Source organism: Phytophthora ramorum (genome assembly GCF_020800215.1).
Source record: "Phytophthora ramorum isolate Pr-102 chromosome Unknown Phyram_PR-102_s0002, whole genome shotgun sequence".
Lineage (NCBI taxonomy): Eukaryota > Oomycota > Peronosporomycetes > Peronosporales > Peronosporaceae > Phytophthora > Phytophthora ramorum.
Window position 1 is genome coordinate 3,186,784 of NW_027150648.1, and position 15,049 is coordinate 3,201,832.

Genomic DNA, 15,049 nt, shown 5'->3' on the forward strand with positions numbered 1-15,049 from the left:
TACGCTAATGATATTTTTTATTTTATGGGTAGTTTTATGATACCTTTGATTACTATGGATGATTATAACCACTGAACGTTTGTATACGAATCGAACACAACCTGGACTATCAGAAGACAGCACCAATCAATTTGGTGCTAATTATGGAGAACGGTCAGAACCTGACACTGCCTTTTGCTGTTGGCACGCCGTCCAAGTGGTATTTCGTATCACCAGTGTCGGTGTTCGTGTTCAGCGTGTACTCTGCCAACAACAGCATTAACACGAACTTCCTGTACTCCAAGCGCAATGAGGAAAGGGCCCGAACGAGTTAATCAGGTTGTTGCACCGCATGCCAGAGCTCCACTACACGTTCCAGGTCATGGACAAGGCGATGCCTAGCCAAGTACCTGCGAGAAAGAGAGCGAAGGAGAACAACCAAGACGAATGAAAACAAACGTCAGTTTAGGTACTAGCATATTTAATCGTGTTTCTCATATGGGCTGAGCATTTCTTGATGATATCCCCCCTCCCCCCTCCCCCCCCCCGTTGGTTTTGCCAGGTTTTGATCGACCAACTTTAAATCAATTTGTAGAGAGGTTCCAGATCTGACTGGGGCCCCCTGTAGATTAATAGGAAATAGCGCCGACGGTAGAGCCCAAAACACTAATGAACATACTTTGACCTATTTTTCTCGAGGCATACCGCGCCGAGGGCCACATTGTTTTTCGTATTTTGGGCTGCTGAAAGAGGGTCGAAATGTAGTCGAAGGAACCCTCTATCGTGTAGTATAGCTCGCTTCGCTCTGAAGTTAAATCCGTAACGATACGTTTGTTTGGGGAGGCCTCATATACAGACAACGACGGAAAAATACGCTCTACTAAAAAAAAGCCATGCGACAAGTCCAGACTTTTGGTCTGATACAAAACAGCGATTGAACTACAGCCAATAAGGTTTTCCTAAACTTGTTTGTTTGTAACCAACAAAATACTTCAGCAAATTGTTTATTTTGCTATTTTATTAACCTGGTTTCTTTTAAATTTTTGATTGTAACAACACGAATGATGACCGACTACATTAAACAATACCAACAAGCCTGGTTCATGGAGTATTTAGGTACAAAAAGAGTGAATACAGCGGGCACAAAGCACTCTCTAAGTTGTGCCAACAGTTTGCAAAACGGTATGTTAAAACTCTGAATATGTATTTTTTTTTATTAATAATACTTCAGTCATGATTTCTGATCACAGGTCACCGATACCAGCAAACTCAATGATGGCGAGCTGGTTGAGACCCAGTTTGCATTTTCATTGGACTTTTGGGGGTATCACTGGAATACGCCTCTTTGTGAATCTACAATGTCGATCGATGAAACAACTATTTACTACGAAATGGTGCCTAATAAAGGATGGACTTGGAAGGAAGAAATTGACTCCGCGCGGATGCCAGGTTCGAAGAAGCACCTGGGTATTGTGACAGCCGTTATCACGGTGTGCGTGGACGGTAAAGTATTTTTGCTTTTGTTTGTTTTGACAATATCTACTAACATTTTATGGTATTGTTAGGAAAAAATTGCTGATGGTGTTCATAATTAAAGGCATCCCTGACGGAGACATTGAGAAGGACGGGCTGAACAGCTACCAGTTGAGCCACTACTATTGCGTTCAAGAGAACGCGTGGATGGACGGTGGATGCTGGAATTTCTATGCTAGCAAGGTGCTGCCATGTGAGCTGGATGGACCTGCTGTCATCCTCGCGGGCAATTTCTACTGTCATGTGTCCGACGAAGGGCAGCAGGTCGTCGCAGAGAAATCTTTCCATTTGGTGTACCCGTTACCAGCGAAATACACTTCCACCTGCCAACCGCTCGACGATGGCATCATCGGCCCACTGAAGTCAGTGCTACGTAGCGCATGGATACACCAGAAGGGATCGAGCTCCAAGACTGAGGGCGAAAGCGACTCGACCTTTATAGCCTGGAACAGTATTTCAGAGGATACTGTGCGCAGTTGCTTCAGGAAGACAATTCCTTGGTAGTTTGAAGCTGTCGAGTTCATGTAATCTCAATGAACTGATCTTTTTTTGTAGTAAAACTCGTCTTTTTATACAATATCGACCTTTTTCTTGGACTCAGATGTTACTTTTAACCACTCAGCTAAAAATTTCGGCTGGCGTAGTTTTTGGTAGACACCGCCTTACTATGGAAGATACAGGTAAGCGTTGGCGTATTTTTCCGTCGTTGTCTGTAGTATTTCAAGTCAAACTTAACGGGTAAAATGGAATGCAGTTACGTATTCAAAGATTAAGTGGCATGGAAAGCATTGCATTTCATTTAGGTATACACTACGTTTCTTCTTTGCTCAGCAGACTCATTTTATTCTATCCTCCCGCTGTTTTTTTTTGTTTTATTACCTACGAGGCACGTCTTTGCGTAGATATCAGAGTAGCAAGAAACCTTTCCTTCTCTTCGTCGAAGCTGCCGTCGTCCCAAATGCGCCCTTCCAGAAACAGTATGCTCAGAGCAGTGAGTTCCGCGGTCCTTTCATACCTCGTTTCGATCGAGATGTAAAATTGGTGAAGTATCGAAATTACGCCACACGATTTTCACGACGTAAGATCACATCACCCAAAAGATCGTCCCACTTGGTGACCTGAGGCGTACCAGATCGATACCGATGGAGTACCGAGTGATACACCAGAATTTTCAGGCAAATAATATCACCTGGACGTTGAATCTGGACACCCGCAGTCATACTATCCATCATCCGGTTGAACCAACCTTTTTAGCAGCCCACCTATACGCGCCTATCGACTTCACAGGAAGCATAACATACAAAACAATTATTTGGGGCAAGAACTCGCGCACGGCGGAATGTGCGAGATCACACACCCTTGGTCAAGATAAATGAGAAACAATGTTCCCCGCCTGCATCCAGTACTCAGCCTTGTACACGCACGCCTCGTTCGAGTCAAACTTTAGCTTGGAGTAGTACTGCTGTAGTATGACTGAAAGTTGGTTGAGAGTGCAAAAACGACCCGTTCCCTCGTCCTCTTGAGCGTCTCGGTAGATAAGTCCCCCCCCCCCCCGTGCTTGGCACACTAAACATACCCAAGAAATACGGAGGGTTCTTGAGTACACGGTCAAAATTCCAGCACCCATCGACGGCATTACAGACCTCGGGGGGAAACAGTGCTGGCAGACCACTCTCAGCTGCTCTCGTCCAGGAAGAAAGTGCGAAAGTGCAGTGGTTCTTATTCACGGGTAGTTTTGAAATCACGCGAGAGATGTTCTGGAACGTAGGTTCGTAGTCGTCATCTTTGTCAAGGCTACCCAGCTCTCTCAAAATCGCACCGCTCATTTCCCCTCTCTATCAGCGTTCTCCCCTACAGCGTGCAATACATCGGACTGCGGTATTTTTTAGGATAAGAGTTTCGATACTGTCAGGCTTGGAGAGTTTCGTGAGCTTGGTGCAAGCGGTTGAGACCCTGCAGCAAGCACAATTGTTGCGTTGATAGCGCACGACGTGCAACTCAGGTATTGGCTGCAAAGTACCTGATCATGAGGCGGTACGTGGGGAGCCGCGGCAGCTGCTGCCGGCAAGATGGGAACTCGCACGTGATAATACGTCTGGTTATGTATCGTTGCGGATTGATATTTTTGAATACTCGATTGAATGTTAACCCCATTGCGGACAAACTTATATTTGAGATTTGTAAACCTTTTTTCTATAGTAATATGTAAAACATGCGTACCGACTTCCTTGGCTTACAATGGTCACCCATAGAGATGGTTCAAAATGGAAGAGCAAAGAACGTTGAAATTATCTAAACATTTTAAACACTTTAGAACTATCCAAAAGTCAGGAATGGAACTCGGAGAATCATACGTCTCCGTGACGACGTCCACAGAGGGAGCTGCGGACAACATGTCGTCGGTACCGGATAATTTACTGTCACTTGGAGATGCCCCGCGAAGTTCACGCTTCATTTCAAGCACCTTCCGATCGCCACCCTGTTCGGCATTACAGAGGACGCATCGCTACAGCCCATATCATAGAGAGCCTACTCAGTCAAACGCATCTGAAGATCTTCAATCGTCGCCAGCAAGCTCCCGTAGGGTGATGATCTCGCCTCCACCCCACTCAAAAACTCCAGCGCGATCGCCCCCATCACCCACTCCAACGCAGACGCCCCGCTCGCCAACTCGAACACGTTTACCCTGCTCATTGACTTCACGTCGTTCTCCGCGTGCTTCAACTCTCGTGAAATCACCTCGTCCTTCCCGTACTCCAGCGCGATCGCCCACACCAGGATCGGTTCGACGATCTCGTGCAACACCATTGAAGACTGGATATCTACATGACGGGATTTGGAAGCACTATACCATTGGCCTTAAAGTGGCAACAACAACAACAACAACAACAACAAACAGCCGATGCAATTATAGCTGTGCTCTCGTAACGAACGGGAAGCCTAGATGTAACTTGTTGGATCGCTTGGTGAAGCCTAACAAGTGCCTTAATGTTCTGAGGGACGTTCAAAACCTCTATTCGACCTGTACTACATTAAAGTCCCCATCGATCCTACTCTGCAATCAGCTACGAGCGAGTTTGATCATGCTTCATGTGAAATGGCGCTTGCTTAGGTGTTGTTTTGTTTGTGCGCTGCAGTTTATGCTACTTGAAGCTCAAGTGTTTCGAGACTTCATTGCTATGGTTACACCGTCAATGAAGCTACCGTCACGCCACAAGCTCAGTATGGTGCTTTTGATACGAGTACGAGATGAGAATCGTTTGAAGGTTATAAACCCTTTCGCGGTAAAAGGGTACATTTTGCGCCTTTAAGGCTATTGACAAAATACGGTGCCTTAAAGGGCACATTTTTCGCCCTTTAAGGTCCCTCGTTGAATTCGGCTACTGTGTGTTGTTACTACCAATCAGAGCGCTTGGTTCAAAAATAATGCGGGTAAATTTGGGTATCAGCGGTTATTTTTCCAGCTGTATCTGGTAAGTGCGAAGTGTATTGTGCCATGTCGCCGTCATTACAACATGAAATGGATGTCTTCGTGCGACGCCGCCATGAACACGTCGCCAAATAGTGGACATAAAATGAATTCAATGCATGTCACACACCCTCCCGCACACCTTCCCGCCCTCGACCCTCCAGTCGTTTCCACTTTACAAAAAGCAAGTTTCATACACCCTTCTTCTAGTTTTGGCCATGCGCACGCTATTCGATGACTGGGAGGATGAAGCACTCGTCCAGATTGCTTTTCAATTTGAGCGCGAAGGAATCCGGATCACATGGGATTACGTGGCACGCCGATTCAAGAAGAATCGGGGTGCGCACGTACGAAAGAAGGATCGTAGACTTCCCGCCGTACTTATTTTCCGGTGTCGCACAGGGACGATTTTTGCCAGCAACACCAGGAGTTTGACCTCCACTACCAGTCCGTCAAATATTAACAACAGAGCCCCCCCCCCCTGTTTATGAGGTGACTGCGAATCCAGGTCAGGCAGCGTTCTCCCGTCCTTCATATCCGCACACCCTGCTCACGCCGACTGAAGCGGCTCAGACAATGACCTCCCTTTTTGGGAGCATCATCGCCGAAGATATACGATAGCCAGCAGGTCGTATGCAGTACAATGCAGGAGAGATCCTCCCTGCAGGTGTCTTCACCTTCGTTGAGGCTGTAGGGCATGTTGGTGTCCGTGACGTCTTAGTCGATGTTGAGGCAATGTCGTCAGCTTAAGACAAGCGCCAGTGTCTGTGTTGGAGTCGATCTTCGTGCCGATTTGTGCTCACTTGGCCAAGAGTGTATTAAGCGCTACGCAGACTCTCTACTTCAGTGGGTGACGTAAAGGCGGAAATCGTATCTTCACCCAATTTATATTTACACTAAAAAGCCTCAGTTTCAAACACCAACTTTTTTCATAAAACTAATAGAGTAGAAAAAGTCATTTCTCACAAAGTGACAATCGGGCTAGTCGAGTTCTAAACCACGTGAACATGACTACACTTAGCTACTTGCCCAGCTCCATGTCCTCACCTCTACCGGTGGTAAAGGATGCATTAAGGCAATGGCGCTCCATGCGCAACACCAGACGATGAGTAAAAACAGGCTTGGCTACTTCAGCAGCCTCCTTCATGAGAGCCTGACAATGCGCGGGAAACGTGCTGTACTCACCCCTCACTAGAAACCCTTCTTTCCGTTCAGCAATGAAGCGGTGAATCTTTGCCTTCAACACATTGGATCAGCCCTCATTAGGGTTAAGCATGGGGCTGTACGGGGCGAGGCGTGCACGACCAGATTGTTGCTGTTCATGATGCCGTCCGCCACAAGCATCTCCACTCCACATCACTAGTGGTTATACGGTTGGAAAGTAAGTAAGCCGCAAAGGCCAATCAAATCAATCCTTCCGATCACAGTGTCTGCGGCTGTCCGCCAGCCAAGACTCATTGTCGAATCGCAGCAGAGATGACTCGCAGTGAGCGTGCCATCGCCCTGGTGCAACGGGCTAATGCGAACCCGTTACCGACATACACTGTAGCGCAGGAAACAAGGGGAAAGTAGCTCTGGGATTCATTGTTATCAAGGCGTTCTCATGCCGAGAGCGCCGTGTCCACTAAAGCAGCGGAGAGTGTTGATTGGCCATGTGACGGAAGCCCGTCACACCTGGAGTGGTTGGAGGCTGCCATTGTGGTCAATGAGCTAGAGGGCGACGCAGAGGGCGAAGAGGAAGCCATCTTCCACGAAGCGATCAGCAGCAACCGCTAACTTTCCAATTCACAACCAACTAAACTCTCCTCCATTTCTGGAAAGTATCAGCGGGCAAAGGCAAGACAAGAGAAAAGAAGATTTGATTTGATTGGCTGTTGAAAGTTTTGCTTACTTACCCGTACTTTCCAACAGTGATAGCCACTACTGTGAGCTGGCGCATTGTCGGTCACGATTGCAATCTTCTTCATCGGCACCAGCTCACCGTACTCCTCTGTCGCCGACGCGGCGGTGAAGAGGTTCGCGACGAAGCGGGTATCTTTTTCTTGCTCGTTCACGGAGCCGAGGTGAGTGCGCATGATGACAACTGAGCATCGGGAAACGCTGTCTTATTCCTGTTGAGAGGGTTTCGGAATTTAGGATTACAATGGAGAGGGTAACCCTTGGTATGCGTATACCGATGACGTAAAACGGCAAGTTCAATCGCTTCACACAGAAGTCAACCTAAATTGTTCTAGTTTGTTTCTATTATATTGACGGAATTACTATAGTTCAAAGGATTTTTAAGCCTGGAATGGACTATTAAAACATTTGTTATTGCAGGTTATTATTTAAAATGAGCATGTTTAACATTGAGATCGGATACGGTACTCAAGCGACTTGCCCCACCTACGATGCACGTTCACATCTCAAATTCGCGTCCGCGGCTAACGTCCTCTCCTCGCACTTCAACGTCCAGACCGCGCGCAATGCTTCGCTACGACGGCCAGGTTGCTATCATTACCGGGTCAGGCGCTGGAATCGGCCGCTGCTACGCGTTGCTCTTCGCTGAGCGCGGCGCTAAAGTGTGCGTTGACAATTGCTGCGCTGTCGCTGTTCCGAGTTGCTTCTGATTGCTGCTCGATATGCGCTACAGTGTGGTAAACGACTTCAGCAGGGAGGCGGCGGATTCGGTGGTTCGCGAGATCAAGGCCAAGGGTGCGTTTCCCTGGTTGTGTAGCAAGTATGCGGCTGGGAGCGGCAGCTGACTATTGGATTGCTCTATTGACTCGCAGGCGGTGTCGCTGTGGCCAACTACAACTCAGTGACCGATGGCGACAAGGTGGTGGCCACTGCCATCGAGAACTTCGGCCGTGTAGATATCCTCGTGAACAACGCCGGTATTCTGCGCGATGTGACCTTCGCCAAGATGACTAAGGCCCAGTGGAACCAGGTCCTTGACGTGCACCTGCAAGGAAGTACGAACTATCTCTCTGTGTGTGTTACCTCTAGAAGCTGCTGCTCACCTTACGTTGCTCACTTTGGTTGACTGTGTGCAGCGTTCGCGGTGACCCACGCCGCGTGGCCCCACATGCGCAAGCAGAAGTACGGCCGTGTGATCCTGATCACGTCGGTGAACGGCCTCTACGGCCAGTTCGGCCAGACCAACTACAGCTCTGTGAAAGCGGCCATGACTGGTTTCGGCAAGTCGCTGGCCAAGGAAGGCGCGCGCTCGAACATCAAGGTGAACATCGTGGCCCCCGGCGCTGGCTCGAAGATGACGGAGAGCATCATGCCCGCGGACCTCGTGGCGAAGTGGAAGCCCGAGTACGTGGCGCCCACGATCGCCTTCCTGTGTCACGAGTCCGTGCCGTGCTCCGGCAAGATCTTCGAGAGCGGCGGCGGCTTTGTCGCGCAGGTCAAGTACGTGCGCAGCCCCGGCGTGTTCCTGGACTTGGAGAAGGAAATCACGCCTGAGGCCGTGCAGGCCAAGTTCGCCCAGATCACGGACTTCACCAACGCCACGGACCCGGACGACGACGAGGTCGCTCCGCAGCTCAAGCAGATCCTGAACGCCAAGCTGTAAGGACTCCGGGTTGGTACCGTAGTCGCTCCCGTAACGAAATGAATGAAACACGATTATGTGGTTCACACGATAATAGGGTGGGACACATAAAAGATCAATCTTTCAGGTCTACCTAATAAGTAGAAGTTTGGTACCGGTATTGGATGTTCGTGGTTAGGTACGACTCGGGATCCTCTCTTGTGGGATATGCCGATTTTGAGCGACTCATTCAGCAGTCAAAGAGAAGGCAAGGTCGCAGTCCTCAGAGGTAGCAGCAGCCAGCCATGATCCGTCTTAAAGCCAAGCAGGCGGAGAAGAAGGCCGAGGAGAAAAAGGAGGCAGAAGCCGCAGCAGCTGCAGCCACCGAGACGGGTGACGCGGCGTCGGACGCGAAGCCCAAGACGAAGATCCTTGGCGTCGGTCGTGGCAAGCGCAACGGCACCAGCAAGGGGAAGAAGCGCACGCCCGGCGAAATCCGCATCCAGAAAGGTGCAATACATGGCACTAGAGAGAGGTTATAACGCTAAGGGCTTATTCTGTGGCTTTTGTGTGGGTTGAAGATATCGTGGAGCTGGACGGCGGCAAGGCGGCGACGATCTCGTTCCCTGAAGAAAACGACATGACCAAGTTCATCGTCAAGGTGCGCGGTTAGTCGTGAGTTCTTTATGTTGTGATGGGGCTGATGTGGGAGTGCAGGTTGCTGTGGACACGGGACTATGGAAGGGCGCGTCGTACGACTTCAGCTTTAAGATCCCTCCTGTATGTTGGCTATGTTCGGGTTCATGAGGGTTTTGTGGGGTGGAAGGACTGATTGTAGGCCGTATGGAGCAGATGTATCCTCATGACCCACCCAAGGTTCAGTGCCTGACGAAAGTACGGTTGAGTCAAATCGTTGGTGGAAAAATGCATTGATGCAAAGGATGGAGGATCCTAACTTGATTACTACGCTGAACTGTAGATTTACCATCCGAACATTGACCTTGATGGCAACGTGTGCCTCAACATCTTACGCGAGGACTGGAAGCCCGTGCTGGACATCAATTCGGTCATCTATGGCCTCATCTACTTGTTCTACGAGCCCAATCCGGACGACCCACTGAATAAAGGTTCGTTAGTTGTGTTGATAAGGTTTTGAGCTCTGCGAGTCTCACAATTATGTTGCATATTTTGTGCCCGTATCGGGAGAGCAGAAGCCGCAGAGCTGTTCCGCAACGACCCGAAGCAGTTTTCTGCCGTGGTGCATCGGTCTTTGCGTGGGTACAGCGTCCAAGGCATTGAGTTTGAGCAGCTGATTTAAACTCCCGCGAGCTCAGGCCGATGCAAATTTGTACCTGGATCGTAAGCGGAAGCTGTAGCCGATTTGTCAGTGGCGAAAGTCACAACAGTTTAGGAACTTAGTGTCATAGACAGACAGCACCGTGGTCGGATGGATTGATAGCGAATGGAGCTGATGCTTTGGCTCAACTAATGTGGCGTTCCAGTATCGTTTATTTTATTTTACGTGCAGGTTGGACGCTACCTTGTTGTCGCCATCTATCATCTACAGGACAAAAGAAAGTAGTTGGAAATTTTCGATTGAGCATGGTATGTGCAGGTGTAGCAATCTTGGGTTGGGAGCACTGGGTTGTAGTAAAAGAATAACTTCGCCAATAAAGGTGCTACGAAATGTAGATCGCCTCGATCTCTTCGGACGTGCTGTCACGAAGGACATTTTCCTGTGTATCCCAGTCGCAGATGCACAATCAGTTCACAAAACATAAATGCGTGAAACACAAAGCTGCATACTCGTTCTAGCTTGCACTTGCCACCGATAGCAAGGTTGAGCGAGTATTCGTAAAAGTAGCCGTCAGCTGTCGCCACGTATAGTTGTACTATCGGAGTCTTCGCGTCGCGCGGGCCGTGAATTGCACACCGATTCGGTACCCCAGTTGAGCGCAGTCGAGCCTAACGGTTGACATGATTCCGCGTCAATTAGGTAAAAATTCAGATGACGTATACATATACGTACATAGGCAAAGTCCCGCGTGCCTTCAGCAATACCCGACAACGAGCTCGGCAGATATGTACTCATGACACCAGCCACCTCGTCAAAGCTCGCTGAGCTAGAGCTGGGACGGGTAGTACGCACCGAGGTAGATACGGAAGCTACCGCTGGATGCATCGAGGCCTTGCCAGACGACGGTCCGAGAGCTGTCGAGGCTATCGGACTGGGCGGGGCAGCGGCACTACCGAAGACTGTGGAGCCGAAGGTGTTTCCAGCAACTGCGAGCGTCGATGTGATCGGCGTGAAATGTCCAAAACTGCCAGTGGCAGAGCTCTCCGCTCCCGTTAATGAAAAGAAGTGAATGGTACCGGTGTCGCTGGATGCACACAAGATCGTCGAGCTTTCGTTAAACGCTAAGCAATAGACTTGAGCGCCGTAGGAGCCACGACGGAACGCAGCGATCTTCTTTCCATTTGGCACGGAAAATACACGAATCAATGTGCCCTTCAAAGCAAATGTTATTGTAAGCCCGTGCCAAATAAATTGAACAAAGCGGGTGTCTTACCGATTCCGAAGCTGTTGCGAGCAATGTGCCTTGGGGGTTAAATGCCATCGCCACGGGTGCAGTTTTGTGCGCTTGGAAAGCGTTCAAGACACTCAGGTTGTTGGCATCATACAGCACAATCTCTCCTGGAGATGCGCCGGAGGGGAAGGCCAGGTGACCGTTGTCGTGTGGCGACAACACACAAAGAGCCTTTGGGTTTGGCGACGTGTCCAGCGTCTCCAGGATCTTCATGGTGCTAATGTCAAAAATGTAAATTTTGCGCTCCAACACTGCAATCAGTCTGCAAATAATTGGAGAGACACATCAGACCCCTACTGTCACCTTCCCAAAGAGTAGGCAAGCAAGCTGCCATACCTCTGCCGGTTCATGCGCACAGCCAACACAGCCGTGACGAAATTCAAGTCGCAAATTGCAGACCCCGTCTTGGTGTTCCACACTCGCAGTCGACGAGGTGAAAATGCAGGCTAAAGAGCAGTGAACCATAGAGTCAAAAGTGCGCCGAAAGCAGTCATCCCATGTCAGTGGAAGGATGATGCAGTCGAGAACGTGATACCAACGGTCAGACCTGGTCCCCAGCGCCCACGAGAGCCACCAAGCTGGTGCAGTACAGCATTTCAGCAATGCCAATTCCACCAATGACTTCCTGGAAGCATTTGCCAAACGGTTCGCAGTTGTAGATAGCGAAACCTTGGCGCGTGCCCACGCTGATGCATCTGAGAGCGAATATGAGCGTTAGAACACCAGCGTCCGATCAAAAATCAGTATGTGAAATGCAGAGGAAGGAGCGACTGCGCTGCAGGGGCGTGTACGTACGAGGCTTCTTGGTTGAAATTCAGGAAGAGCAGGTCGGTGCGACTGCTTTCGGAGCTCCTCATTCTTTTCTTCGGCTAGCTGGCCTTAGGAAAGGGACGATAGTATCGGTATGCAAACCGGTATCAGATCGGTACAGTAGGCAACTTTCAATTGGCCATGCTTGTTTGAGGGCTTTCGCCCGACAGCGCTAAGCGATTTCCTCTCTTAGATTTCCCATCCGCAGATTCGGAAATGTACTTGTCTATCCAGGATATAACGACGCCATATTCACTTTTATCCGTGGATACCATGCCAACGCTAAGTATTATAATACTGGTATCAAGTTCTCACTTCGCAATCTTCCAAATGGTAGCTTGTTTCGACAGCCACTCGGCCACCCTGGCGACGACAGCTCGCAGGAGACGGACTTTGCTCAAGCTTTAATGCATTGGCTAAAAATCTGTGTGAGTCAAAGTTTCCCGGCTTTCACATGACCAATGGTGCAGCATTCGGTGACCTGTGTTGCACGTGGAAGAAGGATGGCAAACCCGACTTCACAGTCACTACATTTACGACCTCGCCGAGCAAGGCCCACGTGTGCTATACCGGTAGTGGGTCAACCTCCGAAGCCACGACGGGTGGGTCTTCGGATTCTCCGCAAGACAGAACCTCCGATGCCACAAAGGGCAGAGCGTCAGCTTCTGATGCCACGAAGGGTGGGGCGCCAGCCTCAGGTGGCTCAACGGCAGCTCCTAGCGCCAACCAGAACAGTGGCTCAACTCCGTCACCTTCGATGCGCTGCGCTGGAAAGCCAGCGTGAAAGAAGCACCATCGTCACAACTAAACAGCGGTAACGTCAGTGTCGATTATCCCCCACGAATTTCATCGGTACGTTCAAGCCAGAGATACCTGCTAGGAATACGAGCTCGAGGGCCGACGTTGACGGTGTCCGTGACAAGGAGGCACTTGTGCACTAATAAGCATAAATTTGCTGATCTTCTTACACGGTAACAATGAAGCACTCTAGCCAGCGCCCATTATCTACTCGCTCAAAGCTACAAGCCGGACGAAAATGAAAACGGCCGTATGCGATTTTGGTAGGTGCGGTGAGCCGTGAAGCCGTAAATGATAAAGATTGTCACCGCGATGTGTTCGCCCCCGCCCGCCTCACCGTTTTGCTGTCTGTACATCCAGAATCTGTATTACAGATGGAGCTTTCCCATCTGCGGATACGGCACCACCAGAACCCCCGTACGGTAATTTCCAAGACACTAGAAAGAAGAAATACAACATCGCCCCAATCCTCGATTCAATTTTATCCGTAAAATACCAGGCCGTGCGTTGGTGTTCGTCGGAAAAGTCAACACGGGTAAGTTCTCACTTCTCACTCCTGAATTTACCTCGCACCGCCAGAACCAGAACACGCCATACCAAGATGAAGATCCAAGTTGCCATCGCCGCTGCTGCTCTGACTATCGCCGCCACGGTGGATCCCGCTATGGGTCTCGCCAAGTACCTCAACGAGCTTCCGAACGGCACCTCCTTCCAGCAGGCACTCGGTCACCCTGGCGACGACAGCTCCAAGACGACGGATTTTGCTCAAGCGTTTGCTGCTGCCGGTCACACGTGGTCCAGCAGTCTGTGCCAAGCCAAGTTCCCGAGCTCGAGCATGACTAACGGTGCAGCGTTTGGTGACCCGTGCTGCACGTGGAAGAAGGGCGGTAAGCCCGATTTCACGGTGACGGCTTTCACGACCACTCCGGGCAAGGCCACAACGTGCGCCTCGAAAGGTGGTGCGTCTAGCTCCACCACTTCCGCCGCTGGGTCGACTGCTGCCAGCTCGCCTGCGTCTTCGAATGCTAGCTCGAGTGCAGGGAGCTCAACCACTGGAGCCTCTGATGCTACCAAGGGAGCATCGGATGCCACCAAGGGCACTGGGTGGTCTGCTCCCAGCTCCTCCGATGCCAGTTCGAGCGCAGCAGGCTCAACCGGGGGCTCCTCTGCTACCCCCGCGAGCTCTACCAGTGGTGCGGGTGATGCCACGAAGGGTTCCCCATGGGGCTCGAGCACTATCCCGACTTCGGGTGGTGGTTGCGCTGCCAAGTCTGCTACCAAGTCTCTGCGCCGCTAAATAAGCATCACGTCTCTATGTTGTCCGACAACTTTCTCTGTCTAGCATCGCTTAGGCCGCGCCAAGCAGCGAGAAAAGCTGTTCTGTATCGATTTCATTCTTGATTTCTCCAACAAGCTTTGAGAAATACACGTGCACTCCACACTGCTTGTCAACCTATTCTAGTCGACTTGTATTTTTGATTTGAGTCCCTGCTACAGGAGGAAAGGACATGGGCAATGTGTGCTGCGGTGGTGGCGACTCGGAGATGCTGGCGAGGCAGGAGCTGCTCAAAGAAGGCAACGATTTCAAGAAAAAGAGTTCCTTTCTGGGGGTGCTCAGCAGATCAGAAAGTGTCTACTTACAGCTGAACCCGTCAGCTACGAGGTTGAATAGGATGCTAGAACGGCAAAATTGAATGATATGCGAGCACTGAACCAGTATCTGTATCAACGGCAGGCTCGTGTGGCGCCAGACGCCCGGTCCAAGTAACTCGGAGGAACTGCCGATTCACAAGATTGGCAAAGTGTGTCCCATGGGTACGGCACGTACAGCCATTTTCTGCTGGTTCGTGTTGTTGCTAACAAGGCCGTTTGTGAGCATAGGTCGTCTCGATCTAGTACTGCTCGGGCAGAATGGCCAGAAACTGCTTGAGCTCACAGCTGGAGCGACAAGCGTCCGTGATCTCTGGGTGCAGACCCTGGAAGAGCTTTGTCTACCTGGTCAAGCAGAGCAAAATGAAGCTGACGCGAAGAGTTTGAACGAAAATCTGGGGAAACAGAAGGAGAAGCAGAAAGAGGTACGCCATGACTGTTGAGCTGCAACAGCGATATCCGTGAGGCTTATGGAATGGTTGCGTTTATCTTCACAGCAATACTGGAAGGATCGGACGGAGGAATTAGCAAAGCGACGACAAGAAGCAGAAGATCGCAAAAAGAAAATCGGTGTCATAGGCATGAAGTACACAGCTCAGGCGATGGCGAAAAGATAAACGCGGTAATGAAAGCTTTGTCATACCCTCCTTGAGTTCACCCGTCAATTTTGGAGTTAGGAGGTTGGCCTTATGGTATTGTCGC

At 50.1% G+C, this 15,049-nt stretch overlaps 5 protein-coding genes across 5 annotated transcripts; 4 read left to right on the top strand and 1 right to left on the bottom strand.

The window, feature by feature from the left end:
- Positions 1 to 7,446: 7,446 nt before the first annotated feature.
- On the top strand, positions 7,447 to 8,543 carry KRP23_2451 (Peroxisomal multifunctional enzyme type 2; the record flags this gene model as incomplete). The annotated part of the gene is made up of 4 exons (XM_067887188.1): positions 7,447 to 7,544; positions 7,614 to 7,675; positions 7,753 to 7,935; positions 8,017 to 8,543. The coding sequence occupies 4 exons, from the start codon at positions 7,447 to 7,449 to the stop codon at positions 8,541 to 8,543; spliced, it is 870 nt and encodes a 289-aa protein (XP_067749798.1).
- Positions 8,544 to 8,806: 263 nt separating this feature from the next.
- Positions 8,807 to 9,819, top strand: KRP23_2452 (NEDD8-conjugating enzyme Ubc12; the record flags this gene model as incomplete). Its single annotated transcript, XM_067887189.1, has 6 exons — positions 8,807 to 9,011; positions 9,083 to 9,162; positions 9,219 to 9,281; positions 9,354 to 9,395; positions 9,481 to 9,628; positions 9,713 to 9,819. The coding sequence occupies 6 exons, from the start codon at positions 8,807 to 8,809 to the stop codon at positions 9,817 to 9,819; spliced, it is 645 nt and encodes a 214-aa protein (XP_067749799.1).
- A 361-nt stretch (positions 9,820 to 10,180) lies between these two features.
- KRP23_2453 (Autophagy-related protein 18) lies at positions 10,181 to 11,946 on the bottom strand (the record flags this gene model as incomplete). Its single annotated transcript, XM_067887190.1, has 7 exons — positions 10,181 to 10,237; positions 10,308 to 10,466; positions 10,531 to 11,010; positions 11,072 to 11,351; positions 11,426 to 11,535; positions 11,637 to 11,784; positions 11,885 to 11,946. The coding sequence occupies 7 exons, from the start codon at positions 11,944 to 11,946 to the stop codon at positions 10,181 to 10,183; spliced, it is 1,296 nt and encodes a 431-aa protein (XP_067749800.1).
- Positions 11,947 to 13,298: 1,352 nt separating this feature from the next.
- Positions 13,299 to 13,994, top strand: KRP23_2454 (uncharacterized protein; the record flags this gene model as incomplete). Its single annotated transcript, XM_067887191.1, has 1 exon — positions 13,299 to 13,994. One exon carries the CDS (start codon positions 13,299 to 13,301, stop codon positions 13,992 to 13,994), a length of 696 nt encoding a protein of 231 aa, XP_067749801.1.
- Positions 13,995 to 14,205: 211 nt separating this feature from the next.
- KRP23_2455 (uncharacterized protein) lies at positions 14,206 to 14,964 on the top strand (the record flags this gene model as incomplete). Its single annotated transcript, XM_067887192.1, has 4 exons — positions 14,206 to 14,360; positions 14,433 to 14,512; positions 14,579 to 14,772; positions 14,845 to 14,964. 4 exons carry the CDS (start codon positions 14,206 to 14,208, stop codon positions 14,962 to 14,964), a joined length of 549 nt encoding a protein of 182 aa, XP_067749802.1.
- Positions 14,965 to 15,049: the final 85 nt, after the last annotated feature.